We start from the raw sequence: 19,201 nt of genomic DNA, 5'->3' as shown, positions 1-19,201 counted from the left end.
GAGTTTTTAGACTGAGTTGTCTCCATTTTATATTTAGAAATTTATTCATCTTTTTTTTTTTTTAAGTTACCTGTATCTCTGAGGTTTAAGTTCAGGAAGAAAACTTGTACTTGTTTTTTTGGCCATGCCATTCAGCATGTGCACGTCTAGTTCGCCGACCAGGGATGGCACCCACGCCCTCGCATGGGAAGCACGGAGTCTCAACCACTGCACCGCCAGGGAAGTCCTCAAAACCTCAACTTCTGTCAGCTTCCTGAATCAAAGCCAGACATTTTTTTCATCCAGTTTTCCTGTCAAATAATTTTATTGTAACCTATCTTAAGAACAGTGTGGTAAACAAAAGGTAAGGGTCCCCACAGACTTTTTTTTTAATTTAATTGTAATTTTAAATTGAATATAATCCAAGATTGCTATCTGTCATTTCACAAAACCTCACTAATTGTTACAAAGGAGGGACAGAGTAACTCTTACTAGGGACCCCCTTGGGTATTAATCATCCAAGAGTTTGAGACAGAGGGTGTGTGTGTGTGTGTTTGGTATCAATCATCCAATAGTTTGAGACAGCGGCGGGGGGGGTGGGGGGGTGGGGGGGGGTGTGTGCAGGTGTGCGTGCGCGTGCGCGCGTGACCCCATGGACTGGGGCCTACTAGGCTCTTCTGTCCATGGGATTCTCCAGGCAAAAGTACTGGAGTGGGTTGCCATTTCCTCCTTCAGGGGATCTTCTGGACCCAGGGATCAAACCCATGTCTCTTAGGTCTCTTGCATTGGCACCCACAGACTCTTGAATCAGATTACTAATAATTTTCATTGTTTAAGCAGTTTTAGCTAAGTGAGTTGGAAAATTAGAAGGTAAAGAGTGTGACTACTGTGGAGAGAGCAATGCTGTTTCAAGGACTAAGTTGTTACCAGGCATTTTGCAGCCTAAGTGAATTAATTTGCAGGACCCTCTTAATTGCCTTTGCTGGGATTCCCTGCTTACGACATAAAACCCTGCTTTTAAAAATAAATGTAGTTTTGTAACTAAAAAAAGGAGGACCTCAACAGCATGTGTGAGCATTGGAGCCTCATGAGTAGGGTGATGTATCTGCTCCCTTGCCCTCAGCCTCCTGGGAGTTTGGTGGTCTAAGTCAGCCCTACGACTCACTGAACTGGCAAGCTGAACTTCTAGACCTGCCCCTTGACTCGTGTCAGCCCATGACCCCATCAGAACAGCAAGCTGGCCTCTAGTAATTGTCTTGGTGTTTTGCCCTTACAGTTAGGATTTGTGTTATGGCTGCCGATAACCTTGACAATGGCACAGTTGGCAGGATTTGACAAAAAAGCATGTTCCAAAAGATGAGAAATTGGAGTAGGTGCTAGTGGGGCCCTGACCAACCCCAAAGATTTCACAACTAAGAGTATAAAAAACTATTTGCCCCAACTTCTGAACAGCTGTTATCTCTCCTTTTTCAATACAGTATTGTAATTTTTCCCCCCACCATGGAGACATTTTTCCACATGTCTGATAAGCCTGGGGAAGTTTCGTATAAATGGATGCAAGTAAGACTTGAGCCCAAAGTACTGTTTAGTTTCTGAAGTATGAAGATAACAGGAAATGATAGGAAAAGAGCAGTTTTCCTTTTAAGGAAGCAAACAAGGAAAGGGGTGTGAGGCTGGGTGTTGGCTGGAAGACGGACCAGATCTCTGGGGACATGCTTTCTTATCGTGCATCTGCTCCTCTCCTCCACTCTGCGTGTGACCTTCTGGGCTGGGTGGGGTGGGTGTACCTTGGGTGGGTGTACCTTGGGACCCTCGGCTGATGGAGACAGTTGTTCATTTGAATAGTGGGGCAGCAGGAAAGAAGTTGGGAACAACCACTCTGCACCTGATCATTGAGAGTCCAACAAGCGTATATATTCCTTTGGATTCAGAAAATTCCCATGTACACTGGGAGGACAGAAAGACGCAGTGGGATCCCTGGCAAGCAGGTGTGTGCTGTCTGTGTAACCCCTATCTGAAAGATGGAGGGATGGTGACTGGTTCACGCTTTTCTCATAAACGCTTCTTATTTCCTCAACCAGACTTGGGTTCATGTAAGAATGGCTTCAAGGCCGTCTGTTGACTGCTCAGCCGCAGTGGAGACTTCGTTAGAAACTTCTCTAAAGAGGCAGTGCATCGCGCACGCACACCTCCATGTGCACACGTCCCATTTCAGTTGTCTTTCCACTGCTGTGGTGGTGGGCGGCTGCCTTCCCAACCATCAACCCTGACGCGTCTAGAGGGGGGTTCATCAGATGCCAAAGGTGTCTCTCACAGGCAGGTGGCATCTCCGATTATCCAGTGAAAAGGCCCTGTCCGTGCAGGGAAAATCTCAACTGTTGCCTCTAATAAATAAATGGTCCAAACTAGATTACAAAGAAAAAGTGGTCAAATTAGCTTCCTGGCAGTCTGCTTGCTCTACACACCTCTCTGTAGCATCTTTTCTTCTTGGGGCTTTTGGTGACCACACCAATCACTCAGGCTCAGCTGAACCGTGTGCTTCTGAGCTAACTGGGGTCAGGCTGTGCCATTTCTTAATTTCCAGCTGTTTGCCTTTTTCCCCGTCAGGAGACAGGGAATGTGTGGGTTTTAAGCTGTTGAGACAGATCTTGAAAACCCTAATAAAATCAAATAAAAGGAAATAGACTTTGGTTTAACCGTGGTACCTGTTTTTTGCACCCCAGATTAATGTTTCCAGCGGTCTGCTAAAGCATTTATTTAGCAAACAATGTTAATGAATCCCCTCAAATGACTTTGTACAAACATCATTACTCAGTAATACCTCAGGTCATTATTTTAATGGAGAAGACACCTTGCTGGATTTGAATTCGATTTTTGACTGACGTTCCACAGGCTTAGAAGCCCGTTGTGCATCAGGTTGGCCTGACTGCTTTCATTGCTGGTGCCTTATAATTTCCCAGTCCGTGAGCTTCTAAAGCCACCTTTTGCGTATCAGTGGGCTCACGCTGTGCAGTTAGGAGAGGGAGAGGCCTTGTGAAATAGAGCAAACGTTCCTGTTTCCAAAAGACCCAAGAGCTTGTTGGATTTTTGGTTATTACATATGAAGTTAAAGGCAGTGGAACTTCTGTCTCAGGTATATCCGTGTTATTGCTTACATATCTTTAAAGGCTATTACATTTCCTAGCTCCTGAGAGTGGCCTCTTAGTGTCGTCATTAACTTTGTTTCTTTACTTCGTTAAATACTTACGAAGTCCTTTACTCAGTTCAGTAGAGACTTCCTGTCCAAATGGATATCCTTCCAAGTAGGCAATGTAAGTGAATCTGTAGGGAGCCTATCATAGGATCAAAAAGGATTCAGATTTGATGAGAAAACGTCCAGATTTTTTTTTTTCCTGAATAGTGCAAGGGTAGTGAGTGAGTATATAATTTAAAGGCGCCACTAAGGATGCCCAGTAAATATGATTGGGCTGATGGTGAGAATAATTTCGTCTTGTACTTGGTCCAGTAAAGGAACTACCCACTCCAGGAAAATTAGAATTTATGGTGGAATCAAATCCAAAAACAGATTTCAGTACTAAAGAACGAAAGCAACCACCTCCTAAAAGGGACCTAAAAATAAGTTGCTTTCTGGATTGTTGCTGTTTTAGTCGCTAAGTCCTGTCTGACTCTTTGCGACCCCGTGGACTGTAGGCCACCAGGCACCTCTGTCCGTGGGATTCTCCAGGCAAGAATACTGGTGTGGGTTGCCATGCCCTTGCCCAGGGGATCTTCCCGACCCAGGGATCGAAGCCAGGTTTCCTACAATGCAGGCAGATTCTTTTCCATCTGAATCACCAGGCAACTTCAGTTGCCTCTGCTTGAGTGGCATGCCCACCACCTGCCTGATCAAGTTCCTGCCCAGAGACATAGGGTATCAGAATTGGCTGGCCCAGGTTATCTGCTCGCCCAAGCAGAGTGATGTTAAACCCACCAGAACCACATGAAGTGGTTTCCTAAAGGAAAGGGTGCCATTTTCAGGAAAAGAGTGGAGAAAAGAGTAGGCAAAATCCTCCATTGCCTCCTGTAGATCACAAAAGGAAAGTTACGGTACCAGGGTTCTAGATTAGAGAGTCACAGTAAAAAGCTATTGGGGAAATATAGATAACAAGGACCTACTGCATAGCATGGGGAACTAAACCCAGTACTCTGTAATAACCTATATGGGAAAAGACTCTGAAAAAAAAATGGTATATGTGTAACTGAATCACTTTGCTGTACACCTGAAACTAACACAACATTGTAAATCAAAACATTGTAGTCCAAAAAAAAAATAGATGTGTTTGAAAAGAAAGCTGTTAGGGAGCCCACTGCATCCCAATGGCTTAATTGTAACTTCACAAGGGGCAGTGCAGAAGAGAACCTATCAGAGTCAAGGAGCTGGGTTCCAGTGTCTTCTCTGCCACTTAACTGTTGGTCAAACCACCTCACTTCTTTCTCCCTCCATTTCTCACCTGTAAAATGAGAGGGTAGGACTAGATGATCTCTAAGGGTCATCCCAGGTGGCGCTAGTGGTAAAGAACCCCTCTGCCAATGTAGGAGATGCGAGAGACTCAGGTTCAATCCCTGGGTAGGGAAGATCCGCTGGAGGAGAACATGGCAACCCACTCCAGTATTCTTGCCTGGAGAATCCCATGGACAGAGGAGCCTGGTGGGCTATAGTCCATGGGGTCACAAAGAATCAGACACAACTGAAGCGACTTGGCACGCTTCAGTGCTAAGTTCACTTCCAACGCTGGGAGTCTGTGACCCACCTCCTTCTCACAGCATCTTTGTATCAATATGTTACATTCCAGAAGGAATGGAAAACAAATTTTGTGATAAGCACTGAAGCTTTGAAGAAATATGATGAAAACAGCTCAGGCCTATTTATATTTGGAAACTTTTTTTCCTCTTATAGTTTCTAACTGGAGAAAAGTCAATGCAACACTTTCCTTTGTTGGAAATGAATGGCAGGCATTTAAGAAATAGTTGGTAACTTGTGGACTTGGGGACAGATGTGTTTGCTTGGCCTTGAGGTCCTTAAGTAGTGAGTCCCGCAATTAACTTTTCTAAAACCCATTTGTTCCCTCACATCAAGAATACGCCCCATTTGACCACACAGAATATTCGCGATGAGCCAGTTTTCCCTCTGGTGCTGCAAATCTGGGTCACCCTTTTGACATTCCTGAACTCCACTGACAAATGCCCTCTCCGGGCTGGAAAACCACAGGGCCTTGGCCTTCAGAGCAGCCCATGGTAACTGACACAGCGGGAGGACAAAGAGGTCATTGACACAGAAACAATGACAGCAGCTAACGCTGAGAAGTAAATAAGAGCTTCTCTGCATTTATCTGCCCTTGGAAAACCAAAATAACGATCCTGAACGAAATGGGGGTGGGTGTTGTGGGGAGAAGGGAGCCGGAGAGCTGGAAGAGATGTGGGTGAAAACTCAATACTGTCTTTCTTCTGCCACAACAAAAGGGATTGTTCTTTTGTTTCAGAGAGCTGGCATTTAGGGGCTGGGAGAGAGACAGATAGAGGAGGAGTGTGTTTGGTTTGTGGACCTTGTTTTGAGCCAGATGTTGGTCACAGGGGGACGTGGTGGAATATTAACAAACTTCACGTGTCATGGCTGGGTCATAAAAAGGATGATTCCTCCATAGCATTTGTTAGAGTCTGCGGCATACACTCCTTGTATTTTTTTAACTGGAGGATAATTGGACAATATTGTGTTGGCTTCTGCCATAAAACAACACGAATCAGCCATAAGTATACATATATCTCCTCCCTCTTGAACCTCTCCACACCACCCCTCTAGGCTGTCACAGAGTACAGCGTGGAGCAAAGCCTGTGTTACACAGCCGATTCGCATTAGCAGTCTAGTTCACATATGGTATAGTGTATATGTTTCAACGCTAGTCCCTCAATGCGTCCCACCCGCTCCTTCCCCCTATGTGTCCCAAGTCTGTTCTCCATGTCTCTATTCTTGCCCTGCAAATAGGCTCATCAGTACCATTTCCTGACCATTTTTCTAGATTCCATAGACATTGTGGCATACACTTCTTGTAGTGATCATTTGATTCCTCTTTGCCTCCCCTACGGGGCAGTGAGTCCAGGAGCACAGTCATGTGCTCTTCTGAACCTGGAGCTGAGCTCAGTGCTTGCTTCTGGAGACTAAATAGACAGATGCCTAATGAAGGCCTGTTCACTGAGTCAACCTGAAAACAACTTGGAAAGATGCTCGAGGCAGGATGTCACTGACAAGTGACATCAGAGCTGGGTTTGGGTTGGTTTCAATACTCAGTGGTTTTTTGTTAAATGGACCCCCTCTGATCTATGAATTGGGAACTAAGGGCCTTCATGGGCTATTTCCAAGGCCAGTTTCCTGCTGCCAAATTGCAGCACTCTCCGAAGAGTGGTCAGGAAAGAGGGGGAAGGGTCTGAAGCACTAAGGCAGGGGGTTTTTGTTAAAAGAAAACCCCTTCCTGGGCTTCCCTGGTGGCTCAGTGGATAAAAATCTGTCTGCCAATGTATAAAATCTTAATGGGAAAAATTTGCCAACCCATTTAGTACAGAAGCAGGAATGCCAACCCTCCTGTGAATGGAGGACGCTGAGAAGATGCATTTTCTATCCACCGTGTTGTTACTGTATGTCAAAACCAATCTTCCCATAATCTTGGAGGCTAACTTCCCAACTTCATGCTCCTCTGAAATCACTCTCATCTAAAGCCTGTGAGTGGTTTTCTCATCCTGGGATCAGAAAGAGGGTTACGTTTGAAATTTCTGTCCATGCACCTCACCCGAGAGGCAGGCTTTCTCCTCACGCCCCTGCCCCCACCCTCTTCATCCAGAGCCCATTCCTTCCTGAGCTGGAGGAGTTGCCCTAAATGATTACCTCTGGTAAAGGAGAGCAGATTTTATTTCATAGTTCGCTTAGGGTTAAGCGAATCCGGAACCCCTCCAGTTCACCCAGTCGTGGGCCCCCAGAAGCACCATGGCTTCCTGGCCAGGCACGCTTTGCAACTGCATGAAGCCTATCTCTCTGGCCTGATTAAAAAACCATCAGATATCCAGCACTTACGAGGCATCAACCCCTGTCCCGAGCTCTAGTCCACTGAGGAAAGGGGATGTCTCCATTTTGCACACGAAAAAAAAAAAAAAGTTAGATCATTAGATAAACTGCACAGAGACCATTCCCAGCATGGAGCTGTCTTATTCTTATATTACATAGGATGAAACTGAAGAGTTAAGAGACCGTCATCGTCCCCAAACCACCAGAGTACTCAGACTGGCTAGTTCAGAGTGGTGAGGCCAAACTCAAACCCAGTTTTCAGATGCCAACCTGGATCATTTTCTCAACACTAGTTCCTGTTGCCAAAATATAGGTTTACTTAAGAAAACCATAGGCATGTAAATCCACAAGCCAGGAATTGAGCTTGTGCCCTTGGCAGTGAAAGTGCAGAGTCCCAACTGCTGAACCACCAAGGAACTCCTTTCCCTCCACAAACATCTTTTTAATTGGAATATAATTGCTTTACAATGTTATGTTAGTCTCTGCTATACAACAACGTGAATCAACTCTGTGCTGTGCTGTGCTTAGTCGCTCAGTTGTGTCCGACTCTTTGCAACCCCATGGACTATAGTCTGCCAGCCTCCTCTGTCCATGGGGATTCTCCAGGACTGTGGGATTCTCCAGGATTGTCCAGGGGATACTCAAGTGGGTTGCCATACCCTCCTCCAGGGGATTTTCCCAACCCAGGGATCGAACCCAGGTCTCCTGTATTGCAGGCAGATTCTTTACTGTCTGAGCCACCAGGGAAGCCCTTAATCAACTATAAGTGTACACATATCCCCTCCCTCCTAAGTCTCCCTCCCACGCTCCAGGTCATCACAGAGCACTGAGCTGAGCTCCCGGGGCTCTACAGTAGTTTCCCACAGGTTAACTATTTTACGCATGGCAGTGTACACATGTCAGCGTTACCCTCAGTCCGTCCCACATTCTCCTTCCCCTGCTGTGTCCAGCGTCAAATATTTTGATGCCTTTTTTTTTTTTTTTTTAATTTTGTGTGTACTCTTTAGAGGAATACAACCTTAGATAGACAGTCAATCCTTTGCCAGGCTCACTTCAGTCTCTGAGCCGATCCTTGCACAGATTTCCAACTCAGAGTCACTACCAGGTCATTCTATCTTTCAGGGCCTTGTTGGCTGCTACCCACTCCGAGAAGCCCATCTGACCATGCCAGACCACACACCTCACCAGCAAGTCTTACTCACAGTTTCTATAGGCAGTGTTGCCATCCAAGACTTTCATCTTCTGTCTTCTTTCTCTCTCTCTCCCTGAAGCAACTTCTACTCCAAGGCACATACTACTGGCCAGAGCCTCAGCCCCTGGCTATGACGGTTTTCTTCCAGGATCTCTCAGAGTTGTTTTTTCCAGTAGTCATGTACAGATGTGAAAGTTGGACCATAAATAAGGCTGAGCGCTGAAGAATTGATGCTTTTGAATTGTGGTGCTGGAGAAGACTCTTGAGAGTCCCTTGGACTGCAAGGAGATCCAACCAGTCCATCCTGAAGGAAATCAACCCTGAATATTCATTGGAGAGACTGATGCTGAAGCTCCAATACTTTGACCACCTGATGCAAAGAGCCAACTCATTGGAAAAGACCCTGACTCTGGGAAAGATTGAAGGCAGGAGGAGAAGGGGACAACAGAGGATGAGATGGTTGGATGGCATCACCAACTCGATGGACATGAGTTTGGGTAAACTCTGGGAGCTGGTGATGGACAGGGAGGCCTAGCGTGCTGCGATCCATGGGATCGCAAAGAGTCAGACACGACTGAGTGACTGAACTGTCATTAAGAGTTCACATGCTGCAACTAAGACCTGACACAGCCAAATATATATATATATTTAAGTTATTTTCTCCACCCTAAACTTTTGCTGGGTTCCAGGTCTATATGTATATTTAACAGCCTACTAGACAGTTTCACCTGGATGTCCAAAACAAGACTTTTTTTTTTCCTTATTGAGCTTGCTCCCATTTCTTCAGTCCTGTCCCCAAAATGATTGATAAGATAATAATGCTGATGATGACTAATATTTATGGATTCCTTACTACATGCCAGATACAGTTCTAAACTTCAGTCACCATGAAAATATTGTAAGAGAGGCATCATTATCCCCATTTCACAAAAATGGTAATAAACACAGTATGATTTGGTACTCAGTAAGTGGCATTGTTTTTAACCTGAATACCCAATCCAGAGACCCCCAAAAGAATCCTGTCCTTTATATTTCTCCTCCTTCATGTTCAGTTAAGCATCAAATCCTGTTGGTGCTTCTCTTTGCGTTTATCTGGCTTTATCATCTCCTCTCTAACACTTCTTTTTCACAATCTGTACCTGTGTCTTACTTCAGATCCTCCTCATCAACTGACCAGATTCTTAACATGGTGTCCTAATAATAGCTCTTCTTGCCTCCAGTCTTAGCTCCCTCTACTTGCCGTCCAGTCATTCTCCACGGCTCCTCTAGAGTGGTCCTGCTGAAATGCAAGCTTGATCATATTATTACACTGCATAAAGCCAATCAGCGACTCCCCTCACCTACCACATTGCTTGCTCTGCAGGGCACGAAAGACATCCTCCATGGGCTGCCCACTGCATGACTTTTCATCTCCATCTCGCACTCTTCCCCTACTTTCGCTTTGGATATTCCAGATACTTCTCTAAGTGACAAAGGCAAAAGCTTTTGCTCACAATGCTTTCTCTGCCAGGAATGCCCTCCACCATGTCTCTGTCTAGTAAACTAGCCATCCTTCAAAACTGTGCTGTCTAATATGTAGCCAGTAGCCACACAAGGCTACTCTGAATTAAGATGTGCTGTGCAATGGCACCCCACTCCAGTACTCTTGCCTGGAAAATCCCATAGACGGAGGAGCCTGGTAGGCTGTAGTCCATGGAGTCACTAAGAGTCGGACACGACTGAGCGACTTCACTTTCACTTTTCACTTTCCTGCATTGGAGAAGGAAATGGCAACCCACTCCAGTGTTCTTGCCTGGAGAATCCCAGGGACGGGGGAGCCTGGTGGGCTGCCATCTATGGGGTCGCACAGAGTCGGACACGACTGAAGCGACTTAGCAGCAGCAGCAGCAGTGCTATAAGTATGCTCACACTCAGTTGCTAAGTCGTGTCTGACTCTTTCATGACCATGTGGACTGTATGGAATTTTTCTGGGCAAGAATACTGGAGTGGGTTGCCATTTCTCACAAAATGGAATATTATTTGGCTTTGTTTTAAAAGGAAGGAAATTCCGACACATGCTATAATATAGATGAAACTTGAAGACACTATGCTAAGTGATCTGAACCAGTCACAACAAGGCAAATACTGTACTACGAAATATCAGAGGAGTCAAACTCAAAGAAACAGAAGACACAGTAGTGGCTGCCAGGGAATAGGGAGACAGAAAAATGGAGAGTTGTTTGATGTGTATAGGGTTTCAGTTCTGCTAAGTGAAAAAGTTCTACAGATTAGTTACACACCATTGTAAATACATTTAACACTACTGAAGTGAACACTTAAAAACGGTTAAGATGGTAAATCTTATGCTCTGTATACTTTACCACAGTGAAATTTTTTTTTAAATCAAGTTCCAAAAAATGAAAACCTTTCCCGGTTACCACAAACCTCCTCCTCTCTCAGATCAGATCAGATCAGATCAGTCGCTCAGTCATGTCTGACTCTTTGCGACCCCATGAATCGCAGCACGCCAGGCCTCCCTGTCCAACACCAACTCCCGGAATTCACTCAGACTCACGTCCATCGAGTCAGTGATGCCATCCAGCCATCTCATCCTCTGTCATCCCCTTTTTCTCCTGCCCCCAATCCCTCCCAGAATCAGAGTCTTTTCCAATGAGTCAACTCTTCGCATGAGGTGGCCAAAGTACTGGAGTTTCAGCTTCAGCATCATTCCTTCCAGACAAATCCCAGGGCTGATCTCCTTCAGAATGGACTGGTTGGATCTCCCTGCAGTCCAAGGGACTCTCAAGAGTCTTCTCCAACACCACAGTTCAAAAGCATCAATTCTTCGGCACTCAGCCTTCTTCACAGTTCAACTCTCACATCCATACATGACCACAGGGAAAACCATAGCCTTGACTAGACGAACTTTTGTTGGCAAAGTAATGTCTCTGCTTTCCAATATGCTATCTAGGTTGGTCATAACTTTCCTTCCAAGGAGTAAGCGTCTTTTAATTTCATGGCTGCAGTCACCATCTGTAGTGATTTTGGAGCCCAGAAAAATAAACTCTGACACTGTTTCTACTGTTTCCCCATCTATTTCCCATGAAGTGGTGGGACTGGATGCCATGATCTTCGTTTTCTGAATGTTGAGCTTTAAGCCAACTTTTTCAGTCTCCTCTTTCACTTTCATCAAGAGGCTTTTGAGTTCCTCTTCACTTTCTGCCATAAGGGTGGTGTCATCTGCATATCTGAGGTTATTGATATTTCTCCCGGCAATCTTGATTCCAGCTTGTGTTTCTTCCAGTCCAGCGTTTCTCATGATGTACTCTGCATATAAGTTAAATAAGCAGGGTGACAATATACAGCCTTGACGAACTCCTTTTCCTATTTGGAACCAGTCTGTTGTTCTATGTCCAGTTCTAACTGTTGCTTCCTGACATGTGTACAAATGTCTCAAGAGGCAGATCAGGTGTTCTGGTATTCCCATCTCTTTCAGAATTTTCCACAGCTGATTGTGATTCACACAGTCAAAGGCTTTGGCATAGTCAATAAAGCAGAAATAGATGTTTTTATGGAACTCTCTTGCTTTTTCCATGATCCAGCTGATGTTGGCAATTTGATCTCTGGTTCCTCTGCCTTTTCTAAAACCAGCTTGAACATCTGGAAGTTCACAGTTCACATATTGCTGAAGCCTGGCTTGGAGAATTTTGAGCATTACTTTACTAGCGTGTGAGATGAGTGCAATTGTGCAGTAGTTTGAGCATTCTTTGGCATTGCCTTTCTTTGGGATTGGAATGAAAACTGACCTCTTCCAGTCCTGTGGCCACTGCTGAGTTTTCCAAATTTGCTGGCATATTGAGTGCAGCACCTTCACAGCATCATCTTTCAGGATTTGGAATAGCTCAACTGGAATTCTATCACCTCCACTAGCTTTGTTCATAGTGATGCTTTCTAAGGCCCACTTGACTTCACATTCCAGGATGTCTGGCTCTAGATGAGTGATCATATCATTGTGATTATCTGGGTCATGAAGATCTTTTTTGTATAGTTCTTCTGTGTATTCTTGCCATCTCTTCTTAATATCTTCTGCTTCTGTTAGGTCCATACCATTTCTGTCCTTTATCGAGCTCATCTTTGCATGAAATGTTCCTTTGGTATCTCTGATTTTCTTGGAGATCCCTAATCTTTCCCATTCTGTTGTTTTCCTCTATTTCTTTGCGCTGATCGCTGAAGAAGGCTTTCTCATCCCTCCTTGCTATTCTTTGGAACTCTGCATTCAGATGCTTATATCTTTCCTTTTCTCCTTTGCTTTTCGCTTCTCTTCTTTTCACAGCTATTTGTAAGGCCGCCCCAGACAGCCATTTTGCTTTTTTGCATTTCTTTTCTATGGGAATGGTCTTGATCCCTGTCTCCTGTACAATGTCACGAACCTCATTCCACAGTTCATCAGGCACTCTATCTATCAGATCTAGGCCCTTAAATCTATTTCTCACTTCCACTGTATAATCATAAGGGATTTGATTTAGGTCATACCTGAATGGTCTAGCGGTTTTCCCTACTTTCTTCAATTTAAGTCTGAATTTGGCAATAAGGAGTTCATGGTCTGAGCCACAGTCAGCTCCTGGTCTTGTTTTTGCTGACTGTATAGAGCTTCTCCACTTTGGCTGCAAAGAATATAATCAGTCTGATTTCAGTGTTCACCATCTGGTGATGTCCATGTATAGAGTCTTCTCTTGTGTTGTTGGAAGAGTGTGTTTGTTATGACCAGTGCATTTTCTTGGCAAAACTCTATCAGTCTTTGCCCTGCTTCATTCCATATTCCAAGGCCAAATTTGCCTGTTACTCCAGGTGTTTCTTGACTTTCTACTTTTGCATTCCAGTCCCCTATAATGAAAAGGACATCTTTTTTGAGTTAACTACTCCTTCGTCATGCCCCCACTTTATCCTGCACATACCACGATTAGGACTCTTATCACATTTTTGGTAATGATTTGTTTGACAGGATAAAAAGGTTACTGTTCCATGAGTGAGATGACCACTCATCCACTTCTAGGGTCTTGACCATAAGCTAAGAAAATATACTAGGGTCTTTGGCAAGATGGAGAAAAGAGACAGTAGTCCTGATGGCATAACATACTACAGGGGATGTTCATTATTAGCAACAGGATACCTTGTTTCTGTAGAGGTTTCACTCTGAGGCTAGACCTGGAGGTTCTGTTTTCTGTATTATCTGAAGGGCCTGAAGAGCACTTCCTCCCACCTCCAAAACATAAAAACCTCCCCCTCCCCATCCTGAGTTCAACCAGCTGAAGTGGTTGGCACTACCCAGTCTGACCTGTGAGCAGGACAACAGGAAGATGCTCACTTAAGACAGATTCAAGCTAGAGTAGTTTAACTAACAGATAAGGGTCTCTGAGGCCCCATGAAGAATGATTTGGCCATCCCCCACCCAGACTCTTTGTAGGTATTGGATTGGGCAAAAAGTTCATTCAGGTTTTCCAGAAAGTCTTACAAAAACCCAAACAAACTTTTTGGCTAACCCAATACATGTGATGCCTGACGATAATGTTTTTTTTTTTTTTTTCAGATAATGGACTGGACCTTGCTGCCCTTCCCAGTTCATAGCCAAGAGGTAACATTTCTTTAATCTGTCTTCTCTCCTAGATAGAGAGCTCCTTTAGGGCAGGGACCACATCTTATCCATCCTCGTATCCCCAGCATCCATCAGTTCTAGCACCTAGCAGGTACCTAATACATGCCCAACCAATGACTGAGTGGTTAGAGTGATGGTGGGGTGAGTTATTACGATAACCTGGAGAGAGGATAACCCAGAGCAACTAATCCACCCTGAGATAAAGGACAGGCTGAATAGAGAGCCACAGAGAGTATGTGAGTCTGGGGGTTGTGGGCAGCAGAGGGAGCATGAGAAGAAGCTGTTCAGTATGAAACCAAGGTTGAGCAGGTTGATGAAACTGACACCCTCAAGTTTGATGCTCTTTTGTCTCACGGGTCTATTCTTGCCTGGAGGATCCCATGCACAGAAGAGACTGGTGGGTCACCAAGAATCAGACGCGACTGAAGCAGCTTAGCATGCACACAGACGTTTCGTGTTCTGTTGTCTCACTGGTCTAGCAGCAGTGCTGACATTTATCTGGTGGCCCAGCAAGTATCCTTTCATTCTATAATTTCAGCTTTGTCTGAAGCAACACCCTAACACTGACTCAGTGGCCCCCATTCCACAAGTCACACATCTTGGGTTGGTTTTAGATTATACATTATTTTCTTCTGGCTGATTGGACTGATTCAGGTCTGCTAACAAGACGCTCATGTGTGGCCCTTTCAAGTAATCAATTCTGGGTAATGTTTTTTCCTGTCTCAGACAATTCGAGAGGGCTTCCCAGGTGGTGCTAATGGTCAAGATTCTGCCTGCCAATGCAGGGGATGCAAGAAACACAGGTTTGACCCCTAGGTTGGGAAGATCCCCTAGAGAAGGAAATGGCAACCCACTCCAGTATTCTTTCTGGGAAATCCCATGGACAGAGGAACCTGGTGGGCTACAGTCCATGGGGTCACCAAGAGTCGGACATGACTGAGTGCACAGCATGTACCACAGAATGCTGGAAAGAGTTACTGACAATGGTTGATCCCGAAGTCAGCTTTGTCAACATAATAGTCTCCTTTCAAACTCACATTTATAGAATTTGCAAGCCAGAAAGAAGAGCAAATATTAGATGGTTAGATAGCATCATTGACTCAATGGACATGAATTTGAGTAAAATCCAGGAGATGATGGAGGACAGATGAGCCTGGTGTCCACGGGGTCGAAAAAAGAGTGGGACATGACTGAGCAACTGAACAACAAGGAAATTTGTCCCTAGGGGACTGAGTTGGGTCACAGTGAATAAGAACTAGCTTTCAGGGCCCCTGGCTTCCATACCTGGGCCTGTCTCCTTCTGCTCACTGCAGGTGCAGCCACGGCTGTTTCAGGCACAGCCAGCTGCCCCTTCTCTGCGCTCCTGTGCCATCAGGGTGCTCTCTGAGGAGCTCTAAATTATCTGCCTTAGGGGGAATGAGCAGACAAGATTTTTTCTTAGGTTCATTTGCCTTGGAACGTTCTGCGTGATTTTTTTTTTTTTCCTGAAGCCCCATTCTCAACCGGGGCTGACTTCAAGGCTAAGATAGTCCAGAAGCCTACTGGCCAGAGGAGAATTTGCCACGAACAGCTGCAAGGCTGAGGGGCCGCGCAAGTGGGCCGGGCCCGACTGGATACTAACCGGCCCCTTGATCCTTTATCATCTGACAGGCGCTATCTGAGCACCTTCTGCGTGTCTGGCTGCAGTTGTTCAAATAAGAACCGAGCGAGCGGCTGCCTCCATCCCCTCCACACAGGCCCCAGAGCCATAGGAGCCGGGAGACACAGGAACTTCTGATCGTCATCCCAGATCTGGCCTTAACTTGTGTGCAATTTGGGAATAGGACTGCAAATTCTCCAGCCTGTAGCTTCAAAGAGGGGGTAAAAAGAAGTCTTTTTCAATAGGGAAAGGTATTTCGGGGAACTGGAGAAACCACCGCAGCAGCAGCACAAGTGGTTTGGAGGCTCTGCGGGCTCCCTGACCTTGCAGCCACAGCCTCCTCGACCCACTCCCCCGCGCTCCGCCCCCGGCGGAGGCTGCCCACTGCCCTGCGGACTGCCCCGTCCGGCCCCGGGGAGCCCGGGCAGCCGAGGCCAAGGGGGCGCCTTTCTCTTTAAGAGCCTCAAGGGCGACCCTGATTGGCTGTAGCTATGCAGGTCTTTCTTCCCCGCTCCCTCCGAGCAGTCCCTCCCCCGCCGCGCTCTCAGCTCTTTCCACACCCCCTCCCCTCCCCCGGCGCCCCCTCCCTCCCCGCGCGCTCGCCCCCTCTTCCTCGCCGCCGCCGAGTTCTTCTCCGGCAGCCGAGCGGGTGATGCGCCAGCAACAGATGCCGGGCACCAAGATTGGCATCCTTAGGCCACGCTGAACGCCTGAAGAAGCGAGAAGGAAGCAGAGCAGGGCCGGGAAGGCGGGGACAGGAGGTGCCGGAGATCCCCCTCACCCAATCCCCTCAAAAAAAGGCAGAAGCCGCCGCCCCCACCGGAGAGCTCCGCTCCTCGGAGATCGCCGGCTCGCTGCCACTGCCGCGGGCGCCTAGGTCTCCCCAGCCATGCCAGGCCCGGCCGTGGACGCGGAGAAGGTCCCCTTCCGCAGCGCCAAGGAGGAGATCCGTGCGGGGGTAGGGGTCGAGGGCTCGGAGGGCGGCGGCGGCGGCGGCGGCCGGGAGAGGCCCGGCGCGCGCGGGCACCGGCAGGACATCGTCTGGAGGAACGTGTTCCTGATGAGCCTGCTCCACTTGGCGGCCGTGTACTCCCTGGTGCTCATCCCCAAAGCCCAGCCGCTCACTCTGCTCTGGGGTGAGTACTCTGCCCGCGCCCCCCTGCGCCCCCGGGCACCGAGGCGCGAGGCGCGGCAAGGCCGGCGGCGCCGGGGCGCGCGAGATCGCGGGTCGCCGCTGGCTGCGGGCCGTGCGGAGCCTCCGCGGCTCTCGGTTCGCCTTCTCTCCTGCTCCCCCCTCTCCTCCCCCCCGCCCCCCACCCCCAGGCCTGTAGTTGTCCGGCCTTTGGGACGGGAAGGTATTTCTATCCAGGTATTTTCAACTTCTGCCCCCTCCGCTGTCTCCTTGAGTAGGCGCCTTTGGCGACCCCTGGATGGAGAGCGAGAGGGACTCGGGGTCCTGCGGCGCCAGCGCCGTGCGCAGAGGCGCGCGAAGGGGGATGCTAAGCCCGGGCTCCAGGGCGGGGAGACCAACGCGGTGACTGTATAGCCCCTGCGCGTCCCAGGGGCGCTGCTATCGGCCGCCTTTCCGCGTCTCAGTCTCCTCCGTGGGCCACGGACCTTGAGGCCGAGTGAAGGACTAGAAAGGGAGTTGTAGCGGGGGTTGGAGAGACCACCGGCACCGGTTCAGCGTTGATTTTCGCGCAGGAGATGGAAGAAGCCAGTTCTCTTCCTGCGCCTGTAAGGCCCCTGTCCCTGCCCTCTCGGGGATCTCTTGTGCCCAGTTGGAGTTTTCCGGTCCCAGAAGTTTCTCGGCGAGCTCTGGCCCAGCACAAAGCTCCGAGGTGGCTGTGTAGACCCTTCCAGGCCTGTCCCCTTCTGACCAGGTGCCAGTCTGTCACCGCACCTGTAGCGCTCCCTCGCGCCACCCACTTTCCTAGCACCCCCACTCCTGCCAGCATGGGAGGGAACCCGGGTGCCCACTCCCCCTCCAACCCCCCCCCCCCCCACAGCTCCTGGGGCCGGGGGGCTTCAGAGCCTGCCCTGCATGACTCCAGTTGCTGACTCAGAACCACTTCCAAACCCCCTTCTCTAGTAACTGGTTTTGGCCTCAGTCACTATAGTGGCCACCTTAGCCGGGACAAAAAGGCGCCTGCCCGGGGCTTTGCTATCCTGGGTTGAGAACTGGCAAAGTAATCCAAAAAGCCCTTTCAGGTCTCCTGTCCGAAATCGGCAAGGAACAGGGTAGCAGGAGAAACATAACCTCCTTTTATTTCCAGAGGGGAAGAGGAAGGAAGAAAATATGAAGACCTCTTTCGGCAAAGCTTCCGACTTGGCATAGTGCCAGCTCCAAGTGCCGGGGTTCAGAATGGGGCCACTGGGTTTTAAGCTTTCCCTTGAAACTCTGCAGTCTCTGCTCTTGGAAGCAGACCCTTCCAGAAGATGGGTGCCTCTTGGGGAGGGTGTGTGGCTGAGCAGAGTTGAGGAATGTTGGGAGGGGCAGGGGTCTTTGGGAATCTGTGAAGCCTTTGAAAGTCCCCTGAAAGCTTTGAGTAACCTCTCCCAACGTCAGTACACTTCCTCAATTCAGTGTTCTTTTCTCCATCTTTTTTGTTATGTATTGATTTCATTCTCCTATCTTCTTTCTTCCTTTACCTCTAGATGATTAGATCATAAGATGCTCAGCCATTGCTTCCTAGACACACTTCCTCCACCAGCCAACCAAAGCTCTTATTGCCCTGTATCCCCTAGAAGGGATCCCTCTGCACCCCTCCTCTCCCCCATGCCCCCAGGGGCAGGACTGTGCCTTTGGACTTTAGAGCCCTCCTGGCACCAGGAGATTAGGGCTTAGTCTTAATAGCTGCAGTGTCAGAGAGAGCTCAGGGAGAAGTGAGCACTTAAAATATTGTCTTACATGCCCGGAGCTCCACAGGCCCACAGGCTCCACACGTTACAGCCACGCACCCCCTGGTTTTGGCCTCCCCCCAGGAGCCACAAGGACAAAGCCTCCTCTCCAGGTTCGCCAAGTCACCTCTGCCCTTTCCCGGCCACTCATGGTGGTGGAGGAAGAATCTTTGTTCTGAAAGACCTTGGCCAGAAGATAGCATCCTGGCCCCAGACTCCTCTGGCTCCCTGGAGAAGTCAACACACTGCAGGAGTCTGGGATCCACGTTATGGGTGATGCTGCCAGGCCCATCCTTCTGCCTCCCTGCAGAGTCTTCTGCTTTAGCTACGTTTCATCAGTTCCATTCCCAGAATCTTGATTCTCTCCCCACCTGGGCTTCATTGCCCTTCCCACCTCTGCTCCCTCCCCCCGCACCCTCCCCCCAAAAGAGCAGACAATGGTGGATGTTGTAGCTTCAAGATCCAAACTTGTGACTTAGAAACATTCCAAATAAGTGAATGTTATCTAGTGGATATCTTGTGAGAGAAGAAGTGAGGGAGAGAGACAGCCAAGATCGGTGTGCTGATGGCTAAGGTCTCCTGGAGGACTGTTGATCAGGATTATTTTTGTTGAAAACCCTGGTGCCTTGAGCTACAGATTTCTCCCCACTGGATGCCTTTTCCATCCTCACTCCCACTGGCTCTGCCTAGTGTTAGGGCTGAGCTCATGCACCAGTGGGTTGTTCATCCACTTCAGGGACCTGGGTTGTCAAGGCAATAAGGCTTAGC

General features: G+C 48.0%; 1 protein-coding gene across 1 annotated transcript in view; it reads left to right on the top strand.

Moving 5' to 3' along the window:
- The first annotated feature begins 16,168 nt into the window (after positions 1–16,168).
- Positions 16,169–19,201, top strand: part of SCD5 (stearoyl-CoA desaturase 5) — a 175,996-nt gene continuing 172,963 nt past the window's right edge. The window contains 1 exon segment of the mRNA NM_001076945.1: positions 16,169–16,668. Within this exon segment, the coding sequence (NP_001070413.1) occupies positions 16,422–16,668 (247 nt within the window). The 5' untranslated portion in view covers positions 16,169–16,421.

The sequence above is a fragment of the Bos taurus genome, chromosome 6, assembly GCF_002263795.3.
Source record: "Bos taurus isolate L1 Dominette 01449 registration number 42190680 breed Hereford chromosome 6, ARS-UCD2.0, whole genome shotgun sequence".
In the NCBI taxonomy this organism is placed as follows: Eukaryota; Metazoa; Chordata; class Mammalia; order Artiodactyla; family Bovidae; genus Bos; species Bos taurus.
The sequence above is the reverse complement of the archived record's forward strand: the minus strand, read 5'-3'. Positions and strand labels throughout refer to the sequence as shown.